The sequence below is a fragment of the Plectropomus leopardus genome, chromosome 20 (genome assembly GCF_008729295.1).
Source record: "Plectropomus leopardus isolate mb chromosome 20, YSFRI_Pleo_2.0, whole genome shotgun sequence".
Lineage (NCBI taxonomy): Eukaryota > Metazoa > Chordata > Actinopteri > Perciformes > Serranidae > Plectropomus > Plectropomus leopardus.
The window spans coordinates 16,185,222-16,202,128 of NC_056482.1; the positions used below are offsets into that span (position 1 = coordinate 16,185,222).

The window sequence follows — 16,907 nt, forward strand, 5'->3', positions numbered from 1 at the left end:
TGCTCATTATCCTCGCGATTTAAGGCTATTTTAAATATAAAAAAGATGCTTTCGTTGTTAAATAAATTAAAAATATTTCGATATAATGTATTAATCGCATAACCAATGTGTTAAAAATTTGCATAACCCGTATAAGCCGGAAAACTACAGAATAAATACACGTAATACGACTTACGGATTTATTTTGGTTATTATATTATTTTAAGGTTAGGGTTTTATTTTAACATAATTGTTTTAGGCTACTCTACTCAGACAAACCAAGATACTAGGAATAAAAATATATATATATTTTTTAAATTATGCAAACAGTAGAGGAGCTGATGCAGATTAAACAAAAACTCACGCAGTCTTTTAACGAAAGGGAAGCCTGATGATTACAGGATGTGTATGAGCCCACACACCGGTTTACATCGACGTGTCAATCATACTATCCGCGAGGATCCAGCAATTATCTGTAAATCTATAGTGCTGAAATTATCCCATGAAAAAGAAATCAGACTAAATAAAAAAAGAATAAACTTCTTCATTCCTGGGGAAAATTTGCAAACTGAAAATATATTTTTAACGAATAGGCCTTTTATTGAAAAAAGACGAAAAAAACCCACATTGCAAAGAAATAATTGTCTAAAGAAAATATTCTGCGGTCGGATGATTTTAAAACAAAGACATTTTTAAAAGGGCTGGCTGATGTCAAGAGGTAGGATTTGATTTGTTCGGTGCGCACGAAATTACGTCCTTTCATTTCACCCTGCACAATTCATCTACCGATCTCAATCCACGCTGCAATGCCTAGCCTAATGTGTGACTTAAATATTCTTGGTAAACTGTTTAAAACGTTGGTTCTGCAAAAGCAGCTTTGGCTGGTAAATTAATTGCGAATATATATGGATATATGTTCAATATATATGTATATGTATGTATATTTAGGCCATAATTTGTGTTTTTCTTTTTTTCACCTTCAAAGGGGTTTTATGACCTCACACCTGCAGGAAAACACAACTCAGATCACATCAAACATATAGTGCATTAACACACAGAAATCAATAATAAACATAAAAATTTAAAATAGAATGTTTTCACTTTAAAATGCAAAAAAAAGTCCCAAAAATAAAAAAAAGATTTACAGACACTTTTTAAAAACCTCGAAAAAATATAAAAAATAAAAAAAAAAAAAAAGGGCATCAAAACATAGTGGATGCCATAATAAACAGGATTATAGTTATTAAAGAAAACATAGGGACATTTGTCATTAACAACTGTGGTAATCTCCCTGATTTTTAAAAATCTGTCTTGATTCAGGACTGTATTTTTTTTTAAACAGGAGTGGATTAATGGTGGATGGTGGATTTGCATCAAGTGAGTAGTCCACTAAAGTGTCATATTACTGAGTGGCAGGGAGTTTGCCAATTTTCCTACCAAATGTAAAAAAAAATAAAAATAAAATAAATAAAGAATTCAAATTTCCAAATGTTTCAACTGACATATTATTAAACTGAATCCTGTGCTTTAGGAGCAAAATAGAGGAACAAAAAGGCATAAAACCACATGTTGCCAATGTGATATTTAATAGCCTTTAATTGGAAAAATTAAAATCAAGAGACTGTGGTAAGGGAAATACAAAAACTCGACACACCACAAAAAGGCCATAAAAAGAGTTTGACTGCAGTCATATAAAAATTGGATCCAAAAAACAAGAAAAAGAAAAATAATAATACTCGGGGAGGAGCAATATCACACAATAATACTGCAACTTACAGAGTTGCTGAGTGGCTTATCATTTGAACTCCATTAATACAAACCTGGTATGAGTATTTCTGCCTCTTCACTGATGTCTTGAATAAAGAGAAACAAACTATTTTAAATAATGATCTAAAAGTGAAAACACATGTCAAAAACAATAAGAGAATCAACATTTTAGTCTCTTTAAACAATAACATTTCTCTTTTCTGGCAGCTGTGTGTCATGTGACTCACAGCTGTACGATTCACCTGCATTAAATCTCTGCAAAAGTGAGAAAGCAGACTGATAAGGGATCCAACCTGCACAGCAGTCAGGTCTGGGGGGAAATGTTAAGTCTGAATAAGAACTGTAACCCAAAAAGAACTAAAACCACTTTGCCTGTGATTGCTGTGATTACACCCAAAGAGTCCACATTCTCAAAGTTACCTTATTCCCAGATAGGATGTGTAAAGTCTTTCTAGTGTAGAGTCTGTTTGTGTGTACTGAGGTGTGGGGGGGAGGGGGGAGGGGGGGGGGGGGCTCCAGAGTGAGGGGGAGGATGGGTCATCTCCTAAACTTGCGGAAGGGCCTGCTCTGGTTATTGTGGTGTGATTTAGAGTAGGGCTCCCAGCGTTTCCTCTCTGGCGGTTTGTTGTAAACGTAGGCCGACGGGCCTGAGTAGTCATCATCTGGATTCTCCTCCATCATCTGGAGCTTGGCCTCAATGGCGCGGATCTTAGCACTCGTACTAGAGGAGGAAAAAACAGAGAGAGAGATGTTAGCAGCGAGGCTGAGGGGGAAATACCAGTGCTGGTGGTGACGGGCGGACTGAGTGACGGACAGATTTTGGCTCTTGGCTGAGGGGGAAGAAGAGGAGGTATTAGCACTCTTAGTAATGGGAGGGACAGATGCAGAAAAATGGAGCAGGCAGCACAACTGGATTACCAGTTGCCCCATTTGAAATAGAAGAAAATGTAAATGGTGAAACAATTTGAAGGAGCAAGTGAGCAAAATTGCAGTGCAGGTGAGAACATGTGTGAGTGTGTGAGAGGTATCTAAAAAGCAGGAGAGACACAGTCTAGAGGTGGCATCAGAGGAAAAACAAGGGGAAACTGTGTTTATATTTCCTCTCTCATGAGAGTGATTTTAAAGTTTACATGATAACCAAAGTGTTGGGACTTCCTGAGAAGAATCCTGACAGCTGATAACTTGCTAAGCATTGATACTCTGAGCACAAGCGGCGATTTTAAGTCTCAAGCGCTCGATTTGGCTGGCGTAGTTATTTCGAATCTGTACATGTGATTATAGGCTGCAAGTGTAGCAACAATAATGGAACATGTTAGAAGTTGCTTTAACAGGACTTTTACATTTTGGGAACCAGAGTGTCAGTCCAGTTGTACGAAGATGAACTCAACTTTAAGGCAACAAGCCCACGAGCTCTGCAATAATAATAATGTCAGGACCAAGCTTGAGTTCAATGGATGATTTCATAGGGTAGCTCAAAGGTGAACCCAATAACATCTCGATTACTCCCTGGTGGCTGACTGCAGTGTTTGTCATAAACCCACTCACCTCCGTGTCAGGGGCCAAACTAAAGAAATGAAAGATAGTTTCTGTCTTTTTAACTATTCTGTTTGATTTGAAATAGCTATTAATGCTATAAAAAGGGGATGTGATGTCATAATTGGCAGCTGTGTTTGTCAATTATTGTGCTGGTCTTCATGGTACTGCTGGGGATCCCCTTACACTCATCTCTTCTCATTACAGGTGATCAGCTTCAGTGAAGCCTCTGAACCTTTACTGAGGATCTATGTACCCTGTGCAATTCTGTACACTTGTATTTATTTATTGATCTTTATGTGTAACCTGTATCTGGTCTTGCTGACTCTGTGATGGATTTGCTGGTCTTGAGCACACTGCAGCTTTGTTGGAGTTGACCTGTGTGTGTGTGCACACTCACTTCAGTGATTGCACCTGTGACAATTATCGAGTGCTCCTCTGATTGCCCGGCACCTGACATCAGCCTTGGTATATCTTGTTTTCACATGCCCTGATGAAGACTGTGTTGAAACGCATACACATCAAGACAATTTATTAAAGGCTTTTTAACTTTTGCCTCCAAATTTTTTGGTTTTGACTTATTTACAAAAGAAACACGTCTAACCTCTCCCTCTTTTTTTTGTTCATTTTTGTCCTTACATCCAAAGGGCACCTGTTTTTGTTTGAATGACAGTAGTTCATTGACATATTTTCTGCTTCTGTTATTGTGCAAACATAAAACAGTGATTTGATTGTGGCTCATTAAAGCTACTGTTAACAGATGCAGAAGGCAACTGGCAAAAAATTTTCAGATTTAGGTGCTATATTTTGGATATTTTCTAGGAGTAGGGTTGCAACTGATGATTATTTTCATTGTCGCTTAAACTGTCAGCTTTTTTCTTGATTAATTGATGAGTTGTTGGTCTGTAAAATGTTGAAAAGTTGACCACTGTCTCCTAAAACCCAAGATGACATCCTTTTTTTCTTTGTTTGTTTTTTTACTTTGTTTTTTTTACTTAAACTACTTTTACTTAAATACTCAAACCAATTATTAATTTGCAAATTAGTTGGTGATTGATGAGTAAACAACTAATCATTGCAGCTCTATCTTAAGAGAAATAAAATAGGATAAAAAATGCCTGAATAACCAGAAGGAGCTTTATGCGTTTGGTACCAACCTGAGGTGGTTGGTAGTTACGGGTCCGTCCTCTGTTGCCCCGCTGCATGACGGCTCCAGGCTAGGAGGCATCGTCTTGTCATTACGGAAACCTTCAAACCTCTGCAAATGGGATACGTGGCCAAAACAAAATGACCAACACAAACAGTGATGGAAACATGGATGGACAGACAGATGGAGAGAGATAAAAATGGTAAAATAACAGGCTGAAGCAAGAAAAGACCCTTGTGCAGGAAGAAAAAGACACATGGATAGTTGCAGAGTTTCTCTAGACTTGTGTCAAAGTGAGGATTATACTGACGAAGTGATCAGACTAACACATTCTCAGTGCATTTTGGGTAAAAATCACATCTTCATTTAGAAATATTTTCGTGCCCACTTTAAACATGGCCATACAACAAGTAGAGAAATAGAAAAAGACAGAAAATATGAAAGAAAATCCCGTGAACCAGACATTTAGAAACCATCAAACCTTCTAATAAACACTGACAGCAGTTCTCCGGAGAGCCAGCTCCAGCTTCCTCCCACAAAGTTCAACATTATTAAACTCAAGTATTGATTTTGTTTGTGTCTGCTCAAACAGACAGTAACCAAGCAGGACTGTGCATCCAGCTCATAATCACACCCTAAGGCACAAGGGAGGATAAAGAGGGAGCAGCTGAGGAGCAACAACCAACGTCTGCACTCATTCCTTTCAAAACCACCTTCCAAACATCTCCACCAGCCAACACAGAACTCTTGAAACCTGTGAAGAAAAAAAAGACAAAAAAAACGAAACAAAAGTCACATGATGGACCTGAGAAAACCCTGGCCCTCTGTGCAGCAGGAGCCGTTTGCAGGAATATGATGCTTAGAAATCAGTTGGTGTAAGTGGCACTGAATGACGTTACATAAATGCAAAAAAAGCACACACTCAGTTTAACATACTGTCCAAAGAAATAAATAACATGTAAAGCCAAGAATAGGTCTAAAACAATGACCATCCCAGCAGCCAGGACCCTTCCCTTCCACCTATTCCTAAAGGCATGTAGCTGGAATGCATATAGATCTACTAGAGCCAATCAGGCCAAACTGACTCTGTGCAGAAGCAAAAATGCTTAAGTTATAGAAGTTAAAATGTTTCTAGTTGTTCTAGTAATTGCATGTTTTGATTTTAAATACCCTTAACTATAAAGAGGCACACAGAGCATTGAGCATTAAGAGCTTCCTTAAGGATTATGTAAGTGTTTAAAGTATAGTTCATATTGGTACAGTCACAGGAAGGTTGAATGTTTTTTTTCTGATAGAGGTTTAGTGATGTAACATGCATAACACACATGTGGCTAAACTGCTTATTAATAAATACAGAACAATGCAATTATGAATTAGGGCATGTTTGTTTAACTTTTGAAAAAGCAGATTTGGAACACACTGCGTGTTTGTGAAGACTGGGGGGGAAACACATCAATAAATGTTCATCAACGTGATTTCCTCTCTTTCAAAGCGATGTAATAAAGTCAAGATGGAAGCCTGGAAATGAGACAACAGCTTCCAACACGGACTGACTCACTTATCCCAGCTCGTCACTTCTGGGCTGGAAAGACGGTGCTCGCTTAAGAAATGCACCACATTCAAGTGGACCTGAGCTGGCTTTAGTGGTGGAAAATTGCTCAAATGTTTCTTGTGCAATAAAAATTACACAGTAAATTCCTGTTTAATATGAAGATGCAGAACTATCACAGACTGTGTCTGACAGTGAGGATTGTTTTGACTGATATGTTCATCTTTAGCTTGTCAAAGGACCTCATGGGATAGAATTATACATCTTGCAATTCACCTTTCACATGGTAAACTGACCAGAAAGGTTGCTGAGCAGCTTAGCAGAAACAAAGCCCTGCATGCAGCTTTTCATACCTAGTTGATATGGCTGCAACATTACATTAACCATGCATTCAATTTTGAGCATGCTTTTAAAATAAAGGCTACTTTCAAAACTGTAACACTAACTTTCACACCCTAACATGCTGGTATGACAAAACTAAATATCCAATCCTACGAGTCAAATGTGCCAGTCCTGCCACTCACTCCGGCTGGAAACCAACCAGCACACAGAAAAACTCTCTATTCTACAGAGCTGTTAATCGACTACTATGAGCATAAAGTGTGCAATTCTGTGAGAAAGATAGTTGATATCCGAGTCTGATTTCCACGTCGTCAAATACAAATGGCCTTGGGTTTTATAGTCGCACTGCACCACCAACTGATTTACCACCACCAGGGTTGGTATTTGATGACTTGGGGAAGGAGATTCATCATCAAATCAGAATTGCATACTAAACATTAAAAAACGTCATGCGTAGAGACTAAGCTCTACTTCCAGTATGTGACGTACTTGTAAAGACAGAAGAAATGTATTTTGTCAAATAAAAATGCATTTCAATAACTGCTAAATCTGAACCTGCACATAAAACATACTGTGGCTCAGTGATGCACAAAACATCTTTGGACTGATGACTCTCTAATAAAAGTGCATCAAAACCAGATGATGGTGAACTATGTTAACACAGTATTAAATCTGAGCAAATATTCATAGCAGAAATGAAGTGACACCACTGGCAAGTGTAAGGGAAGGGCATGCAGAAGGTGATAACATACACTCTGAGCAGAGTAGTTAAAACTTTTTTGCATTTGAGTCACATGATGAGGCAGACTGGTATCAATTTTGGGATATAAACAAGCTAAAGTTTAAGGTTTATTGGTATAAATAACCAGAGCTATTTTTGGTTGGAATGGTGCATTGAGCCAAGTTACGATGAATCTATGAGCAGATTTATCCCACTACGTGTTGTCTTAGAGGCGGCAGCTTTGACCTTGACCTGTGTGTGTGTGTGTGTGTGTGTGTGTGTGTGTGTGTGTGTGTGTGTGTGTGTGTGTGTGTGTGTGTGTGTGTGTGTGTGTGTGTGTGTGTGTGTGTGTGTGTGTGTGTGTGTAGGGCGTGATTCGTCTCTATACAGGATATCCCTTCACCCATTGCCAGTAGGCTATTGTTAAGAGACAGGCACAGGTTGTGCTGGGATCCCACTGCTCTCCATAAACTGACTACTGTAGAGGTAATGTGAAAATGTAAATCAACAGATGCTTATAATCTTCATCATAAGAATAACTGGTTATTTTTTTCAGCCACGTTTCTGCCCATGGCAACAAGGACACTGGTTCCTTGACTTTTTTCCTATCTCTGAAAGTCAATGATAACATTTTTCCAACACACAGACTAACAGTATATTTAATCCGTCCAACTGCAGCCACAATCAGCGTCATATATAAATATGATGGATGTGCCTTTTTTCACAAAGCCAACAGGATGTATAAGATTTTCCATCTTATAAAAAGGAACTGAGTTTGACACTTACCCTCACCTGTGCGTGCGCCCAGCGCACGACCAGCTTCTTGGACAAGGCTAGCTTTCCATTTAAACACTGGATCGCCCTCTCTGCCTCCTGCATAGTCACACACACACACACACACACATATACATACAAAAAAAAAGAGCGGAAGAGGAGAAGAGAGAAAGGATGAGGGACATATTTTGTACAATTATGATTAAAAATCAGCCTTGATGATTGCACCAGAGTCCTTAAATAATTAGTCCTCACAACAGAGAGATGGTAGAAACAATAATAGATGAGTGATGTGGCACTCTGCCTGCGCACAGACCATAACTAACATTTGTGTGTGTGTGTCTCTTGTGTGTCTGACAGTCAGTGTGAGGAAACATAGTTTTGTCTAATCAAAAGAGTAAGTAGCTTTGATGCTAAATTATATTAATGAAGTACTTTTTCTGTGTGTGTGTGAGAGTGTCTGAGTGTGTGTGAGAGTGTGTAAGATAAACACACACTTCCTCTGTATAATCCTTTTGGGAGGGCTTCATATCCCACTGATAGACACTAGCTGTGAAACAAGATGCTTATCACGCTCCCCAGGCTCCCTCCAAAACAAATACTGCCTGCTGAACCTGTGAAGCTGAGCGGCCTCTTTTTAGGTCCTTTTTATAGAAATATGGTCCACTCCAGGTCGGCACACAATGAGGTCCTGACTGCTTGAGGATAGTAAAATATTAAAGCTTTGTCAGGCCATTTGAGTCCTGGGAGACTAATTACACACAGTAAACGTTCTGTCTTTGTTTGACTGTAAGAGTGGATGTGGAAATCAAATTATTTTTTATTTATATTCTTTGTAATATGCAATATCTGCATGGATCTAATAGTCACTTTACTGCCAATAACGACAGATGACAAATCGACAACTGAATCAATTAAAATTAGAATATTTTGTAGTCTTCATTTAGGAAGCAAGGATATAAGTTTTGTTTTAACATTTGGGGGGGACACATGAAAGATTTTCTCCATCAGAAAATGTTGTGCATCAAACATTTAATTTTCTGCATTCTGGTAAAATTCTTATGCACCAGTTTGTGTATTTATTGCATCAATTTATGGCATAAATGTCATTAATTTTGTGAAAATAAAGGTCTGCTACTTTCATGTTTTTATTTGGGAAAGGGCAAATGAATAACTTCTAAGTATTGTCGGGAACATGTACATAAGTTCAAAAAAACAAAATCATTGAAACACTAAAGACAGGCATGACTAAAAAACTTTGCGTTTATGACATCTGACTTTAAACCATCAGTTTACAAAATTACAGAATGTGAAAAAATTAAAATCAAATATCAATAATCTTAAATATAAATCTTGAATGTACCTCTCTGGTGTTGAAGTTGACAAAGCAGTAGCCTCGCGGCTGTCCCTCCAAAGGCCCAGATTTATGGAACAGGAAGTCAAACTGTTTTACGTTGCCAAACTTCTCCAACAACTTCACCAGGTGATACCTGCCGAGAGAGGAATCATGTCAAAGAGAACACAAAAAGGAACAAGAAAAACACAACACAGGATAAAGGAAAATAGGATTTATTCTTATGATATAGAGAAAAGCTTTTATTGAATAAAATGTCCCATATAAGACTGACTCTTAAACTAAATTTCCATAATTGTCAACAAAATGCTCTGGACAGTATATTGTAGTTAACCCTATGAAAAAGCCACATAGATATTCTCCATACTGTATACCGTCTGTGAATCAGGTGGGTCTAATGAGAATGACAGCTTTCTCTCCCTGACACCTTTTTAGCAGCGGGCCAGCTGGTGTGGCAGCCCAGTGACAGTAAATCTCTCATTGAGACAATGCTGAGGATACAGTAGCAGGACAATGAGGGAATAAAAAGGAGGAAGCCTCAAATCCCCCCTGAGCACCGCGCTACGCACAAACAACATCCAGGCAGTGTGCAAGGCTGCCTGGGACTGCTGGACTGAGAATGACCATAGATATGTTGTCATCAAAGAGCTATGCAGCATGTGCGAGGATTTGTATGTTCGCGTGTAACTGACTGACTACTGGCAGCCATGGGAAAAAATGTTTTTTCTGACGGTGTGGAAAAGAGCAATGAGTTCAGGGCCGCCTGTAGACGATGTTCACTGCTGTATTACTGTAAATACCCAGGTGCTGATTGGATGTTTCCAATGCATGCTGAGCAGCAGGTGCTTTTTAGTCAAAGGTCTTGTGTATGAAGGATTTCTATGTGCAATGTTCTTACTTTTGATTGTGCAGAATAAGGGATTGTCTGAGGCCAGTTATTTAACCCTTTCTAACCTGGATCTACATTACTTTTCTTGTGTTGCATTTGGACACCTTCACAAGTATTAGCACCTTAAAACCCAAAGCAAATTGGTTGGATTTCTTTTGAAAACATGGGGGAAAAGGCAATGAGCAACTTGGCAAGACATGTTCTGCAAATTGCAAAAAAAAAAATTGGATTTTGGGGCATTTTTCCCTTCATTGTTAGGCCAGCTCAAGATCGACAGGTAGGAGAGAGAAAGGGAATTACATGCATCTACCAGTTGAGCTAGAGGTTGCATCCTACTATTTTCATTATCAAATAATCCGCAGATTGTTTTCAGTGAATTGTTTGCTGGGACACACCAATACTGATATCAGGTCAGTACTGACCCCAATAGATGGATCAGGTATCTGTGACAATGGTGGTGCGTCAGCAGCGCACCAGTAGACTAAATTATGTTTACATTTAATGCAGTTGTATTGTTCATTCATGCATTCATTAGCTGTAAATGCTTATCCTGTTAAGGGTCTCTGGGGGGCTAAAGCCTGTCCCAGCTGCCACTGGGTGAGAGGCGGGGTACGCCCTAGACACGTCGCCATGCTATCACAGGGACGAAACATAGAGACAGACCACTTTTTAAAAAGTTAGGCGATTTTAAAGTAAACCCTGATGATGCCTCACACTTAAAAAATGATTGCAGTCACTTCCACATAGTGAGGCATACAGCTTATTAATTAAACACCAGTATCCCTTATTAACCCTGCCAGAAAATAGTTAAATTTCATTCATAATTTCCAAAGACCCAAGTTTACATGTTCGAGTATTCTGAAAAGATATTGAGTTTACTGTCTCAGCAGAAAAAAATCCCACTTGAGAAGCTGGAAGCAGTAAATGTTTGGCACTTTGGCTCAAAATAAACCTGCAGTTCTTACAACTGCAAGTCTGGAGTCCCTGTATTGGGCAAACTTGTCTACCACACACGGTTAATTAGCAGCACACAGCATCCTCCCGACTGATTAGTCATTGAAACCACCTCTGAAGTGCCTTCGTAAGTACAACAACAGACTGCTAGTGAAAAAAAAGAAAGACAAATTCCTGGTGATTCTTTGAGACACGAGCAAATTGCTCTCCAAATTCTGCCACTTTTTAATGAACTAATATCACTGATGGCCATCATATGTTCAACACATTTAGAAATAAGCCATTTTATCCACAGACATTTTTGACTGAAAATCACAGGTGCTACTGATAACACTAACGATGACTCTGCTACACTCGAGTGTCCCAGTAAGACATCGCAGTGTGACAGCGAGCCAGCACCCACAGCACCAGGACCTAAAAACCAGCTAGATCGAATTCAGCCATCATTAATTTCATAATTTAAACGTGCTTTTCCTGCAGTCAAGTGTCTTCAGGCTATAAAAAGCAACAGCAAAAACAAAACCGAAAATGCACAAACAAAAGAAATCAATAAACACCTTCCTGTGTTTTTGTTTCAGTGTATTTAGCTTGTGTGACGGTCCAGCCCTCGCACTGACCCCAGGTGTTTTGTATAACTGTTCACGAGGAATTAATGCTTAAGGCTTTTATTGTTTAGTTGCTTGTTATTGTTAATCCACTTAACACAAGGATGACTGTATGACGATAATGTGCAAGCGTGCACTTGTGTGTATGAATGAGACTCAATGTGTGATACAGAGGGTGAACCGTGCGTCTTAGCTACAGGTTGTGCTAATGTCTTCCACCCCTCTATGACTCCCTGGAGGCCCTTAGGCCGAAGAGAATTTCTGCTTTTCCCAGACAACACCCTGCAAGCCTCCCATGTGAAGGAGGCTCCTCAAGCAGCAGGCTCATGTCCGAAGAGAAGACATAATTAAATAAAAGTTTATCATTATTTAGAACCCTTTTCTGCACTCTTATAAGCAAATAGGTTGCCTTTGCACTTTTTGCACCTCTGCAACAATGTGAAATGAGAAAGGTAGTCATTTAAGTCATATGCAAAAAATTAAAATGTTAAAATGCACTTAATATTGCATTTTAATACTGGTATAAATGTATATATATATATATATGTTTGTGCATATTTGTAAATGTGAGACAAATTAGAAGGCTGAAAATCTAAGAACATTTTTGGATGCTAGCAGGCTGAACCACAATGGACCGCTCCTCCTGGGGGCTGTAAAATCCACCGGAGGAAGAGGAGGAGAGGGGGGAGGAAAGGGAGGGAATGGTGGTGAGAGGGGGAGTAAAGTTCAGAGGGGGGATGTTGACAGTAAGGTGAAAGGTGGAGGAAAAGGAGGTGAAGCCAAAAGAAGAGAGGAGGTGAGGAGCCAGGTAGGAAAGACACAAGAGCTAGGAAGCAAAGAGGAGGAAGGAAGGTAACGAAGGATGTGAGTCCAGTCCAGAAAAAGATAAGACAAAAGGTTTGGTCGAGAAAAGTGCAGGTCAGAGGGGAAAAAAATATAGAGGAGGAGGAGAAGGGACGTTTTGACTTTCTGGCAAGGCAAGTACCTACACTTTGTTCATAAAAAGAAATTTAAATGTAACAAGAGGACCAGAAAGAGAACCAAAAGGGAGACGGTGATGGATTGCCACTAATGAGAAATTCCCTCTCTGAGCAGCCAAAAGCACAAAAACATGAATATGTGGTGAAAGCTCCAGTTACACCTGCTGCGTCTCTGCTTGGTGCACCATGCAAGGAAAAATGAAAGAAATCTCACTGAATATTATGTGATATTTCCATCTAATCTTGGAGAAAAATTTTGATGGTGAAGAGTTTTAAGAGTGTGGCTATTAACTGGTACTTTGAGATGGATGCCATCACTTTTAGAAAGCATTTCACTCTTTGAAACCGACTCAGTTTTCTTGTGCTGCATTTAAAACACCTTTTACAAGCTGTTTAACCCCTTGAAACCTGAGTAAATTAGTTTGATTTCTTTCAAAAACATGGGGAAAAGGCAGTGACCAACTTTAGAAAGAATGTCCCACAAATTGCAAGAAATTAGTAAAAGATGGTGAGAAAATGACCCGAAAAACAGTTTTTATAAAGGGTAAATAAACAAAAGGTAAGAAAAATATACAGAAACTATGTTAGTGATTATATTCTTTCAATTATATTACAGAAAAAAATGTTTCCTTTGTAAAGCACTTTTTGGGTAATTTTTTTTTTTTTTTTTTGCTTATTTGAGGCTATTCTCCTGTAACCTTTTACTAATTTCTTGCGCATTTTTGGGCCATGTCTTATTAAGTTGCTCACTGCCTGTTCCGTATGTTTTTGCAAGAAACCAAACCATTTGTTCATGTTTCAAAGGGTTAAAGTAGCAAAAGAATTACAGTTTTCATTTGTCATAGCAGAGTTGCTACATGCACAAAAGGCCTGGGAAAAAGACAGTATGCAACACGGGGGTAAAGGAATAAGACAGTTCACTTCGTTTGTCAAAATCACAAGCTTGGAATACATTTTAGCCCAAATTTTTAAGCTATGAGCCCTACAAGAATCTTTTATCCTTCTTAGAAAACTTGAGATCAGTCACAACCACAATTACACACCGCACGCAAAAATCTATCTGTATGACTGAGGACACATTACACAAGATGAAAGTTGAGCCTTCTTACCTCATCACATCATAATCGATGTAATATTTCGCCCTGAACAACCAGAGCAGACCAGGACGCCTCCAAATACTCTGATCAAACTTGATTACTATATAAAAAATGCAATTCAATACTGATATATAACTTTCTGCTTCAAAATAGAAAGAAAACATCATCAACAAAATAAAACATTATACAATGAATAATACTTGATTTAATGACTGAGCAAGTAACCTAAAGTAAAAAAAAAAATAATGTCTGTAATTAGCTAAAAACTCTTGCAGAATGAACAAGGTTTAATTAACTATTCATGGTCTCATGTACTCATTATCAGCACCTTGCATTTCAGGTCTGCATTGCTCCTTTGCACTGAGTTTTGGTTTAGCTTACCAAGACAAACAGAGGGCATACTGCATATGCTACCCAGGAGCTAATTAATCTTCCCAATCAGCACCAGGGGCCATGGGCATTTCTCTTGTTTTCCCTCCATACTGTGAAGCAGTGGGCTATTTAAGGAGAGGCAGAGCAGAGCAGCGAAAGGGGAAGGAAACGCCTGTCTAGACGCCCACCAGAGCTGCGGGCCATACATTCTCCAGCAGCCCCCACAGGCACACAAACACCCCCCTCACCCTGAAAACTACCTTTTCTCCATCACAATAAACGTAGGGGTGCTCTCTACACTCATATTTGGAGTTTTCAGACACTCAACTGCACACAAATGCAACAAGGTTTGCATGAACATATGATGTCGTGTAAAGTGAGACACGCTATTAATGCATACAGACACCTCAGTGTGTTGCAGTCTACACCACCAGCTGCCACCCAAACATCAACTGTGTACTTAAACATGCTTACACACAGACACACACTCTCAGACACACACACAGTCAGTTCCAGGTTGACACAGAGAGAGTAAACAGGGCAGGTGAGTGAGGAATGATGGCTGCTCCTTAGCAGAGCAGGTCTCCACGCCTCGCTGCCTCTCTTTCACACACCCAGCCCTGTCTGCTCAGTCTCAGCCTGCGACACACACACACTACGCACACAGTTAATCAATCATATATGAACACACAATGCATTGCCTCTCTATGAGGCAGAGCCAGGCAAGTTAAAAGCAATGCATCAGGTTCATAACATGGAGCGCCTCGCAGCAAACCCCAATCCAACACTTGTTGCTGCCAAATTAAAAAACGAACTGTTTTTCATTCAACTGGCTGGTTCACATGTTTAAGTCTTTGCACTTTTGTAGCAAAATATAGATTTGTTTTTTAATTCAGTAACTCTCAATGTCTTGAAATGTGTTGATAAATTGTTAATTGTTGTACTGTCTCACCTTTGGTTTCAGTAATTTAATCTGAAGCCCTTTCCAAAATGTGTGGGGAATGGCTGAAATCCGTAGTGGATTTACTCACTCTGTAATTTTGGGATCAATGTTGCCTATCCACAAGCGGTTTCCGTCATGGGCCACACTCTCTGACATGATGGAGGCATTTTCTACTGTCTCTGCCGCAGACGACATGTGTACTCTGTGGGAGGCAGGAACAGAAGACAGAGGAATTACATTTACAAAGAAAAGATAGAGATGATTTGATATGTTTACATTTGTGTCAGATGCTCAGTGGTCATTAAGGAAGGCAGAAAAGTAAGCTGTTAATCGGAAGATTAAAATATTGCCTTAAAGAGAAACTTTACAATCTGTACTATACTATCTACAGCTCTGAGCACTGTGGCTAACATGACTGATCAGAGGGCATCAGGAAAATAAAGACAGGTGATCAGAAAAGATCTGTCCATCCATTTGACCTAGTGTATGTCCTATCACATGAAGACATTCATCTCTCTGACCGTGCTCGAACTCTTGCAATCTGTGCTTTGTAATATAAAAGTGCTCTAAACAGGTCAAACAGTTAAGCCAGTCTGCACAGATAGTGTTAATAATATGTAGTAAGTACCCACATCAGCTGTAAGTAGTGTGTATTTATAGAGTAAATCGGGTTAGGTCATTTCATTACACTGATATGTCATTTTTCTGTTCTTTTAGACAGATTCCTTTCTCTCTAAAATAACTCAAGTCTTTCCTTGGTATATACTTTATTTAGGTTTACCAAAACGTTATAAAATATTATCAGGTTTAGGCTCAGGTTCAGGTTACTTTATTTGTACCCATTGGTGAATATGGTTTGCAGTAGAAAGTACAAGGCATCCATTAACAGAGCTTAAGACACCACAAACAACATACTGGATAAAAAATTACAAGAGGATAAAAGATTAAACAATGAAAAGTACCCCAGTGCTAATTAAAACATCAAATGTGTGATAAATACCAATAAAAACACTAAACTACATAACCAAACCCTAAAGAAAACAATCTAAGAACAATGAAAAAATCTGTCATAAATACAGGCTCAAAAAGGCAATTTATCTCAGCTAACAAATTTAATGTCAAACTGTGCGCTTGATATAAGACTTATTTATGTGTAACGCATTGCCGAGATTGTGGTCAAACACATTTTTAAAAGCAGTCTATATGACACCGAAGCACTGTCAATATACCATTTATTATGTTTTCACTTATAGTGTGGATATTTAGCTTCTCCAACCATCAATTTTTATCAGAATTAGAAAATTATGTAGGGTGCGTTACTTTTATTCACGGTATAAGGCAAATACCTCGTTCTTGAAATTAATAATCATTAAAAAAAACAAGAAGTACTCAATGTTTTCTCTTGAGAAACGTTGACTGGCTACTTGCTAACGTTAGCTTAGCTAACCGCAGGTCGATAGATTGGCAGCTATCCGCGATTTACAAGCGTTTGGTGGTTGAAATCGATCGCAGAAGATTAATATAGCCTCGGTCATTCAGGTAGTGGGATATTTAGCTAACTAAATCTACCCACTAAACGGTTAATAGTCCGCTTTGGACGAGCAATGGGTTGCTAGCAGTTAGCTAGCTTAGTAACGTTATCGCTTACCTCCGAAATCTGTCAAACGTCCTCTTTGATAGCGACTGACTTCTTCTACTTGGTTTGCTACGGATCCCACTTCGGGATGATTAGGTTACGTCAAAACGTAATACCAATCATTTCAGCTATTTTTATGATTTCCTCTTGTAAAACTGAGCAGTTCAGCTAGCTCGAAAGATAAACACTCGCCTTGTTACCGTCTCACAACAAAGGCGCGGGGTGATGCTGTAGATGTTTAACTGTCTATGGAGTCGAGAGGAGG

At 39.0% G+C, this 16,907-nt stretch overlaps 1 protein-coding gene across 1 annotated transcript; it reads right to left on the bottom strand.

The window, feature by feature from the left end:
* Positions 1 to 1,548: 1,548 nt before the first annotated feature.
* On the bottom strand, positions 1,549 to 16,840 carry rbm18 (RNA binding motif protein 18). The gene is made up of 6 exons (XM_042509319.1): positions 16,655 to 16,840; positions 15,095 to 15,208; positions 9,176 to 9,302; positions 7,831 to 7,911; positions 4,437 to 4,537; positions 1,549 to 2,467 (listed from the first exon to the last, which is right to left on the bottom strand). Exons 2-6 carry the CDS (start codon positions 15,199 to 15,201, stop codon positions 2,284 to 2,286), a joined length of 600 nt encoding a protein of 199 aa, XP_042365253.1. The 5' UTR covers positions 15,202 to 15,208; positions 16,655 to 16,840; the 3' UTR covers positions 1,549 to 2,283.
* Between the last annotated feature and the right edge of the window lie 67 nt (positions 16,841 to 16,907).

What these genes read in the sequence shown, in the direction of transcription:
- rbm18 (XM_042509319.1), bottom strand. Translation starts at nt 15,201, where the DNA reads ATGTCGTCTGCGGCAGAGACAGTAGAAAATGCCTCCATCATGTCAGAG. An exon ending in TGCGCTGGGCGCACGCACAG is followed by an intron (nt 4,538 to 7,830) that starts GTGAGGGTAAGT and finishes TCCCATTTGCAG; the next exon opens with AGGTTTGAAGGTTTCCGTAA. An exon ending in GTAACTACCAACCACCTCAG is followed by an intron (nt 2,468 to 4,436) that starts GTTGGTACCAAA and finishes TTCCTCCTCTAG; the next exon opens with TACGAGTGCTAAGATCCGCG.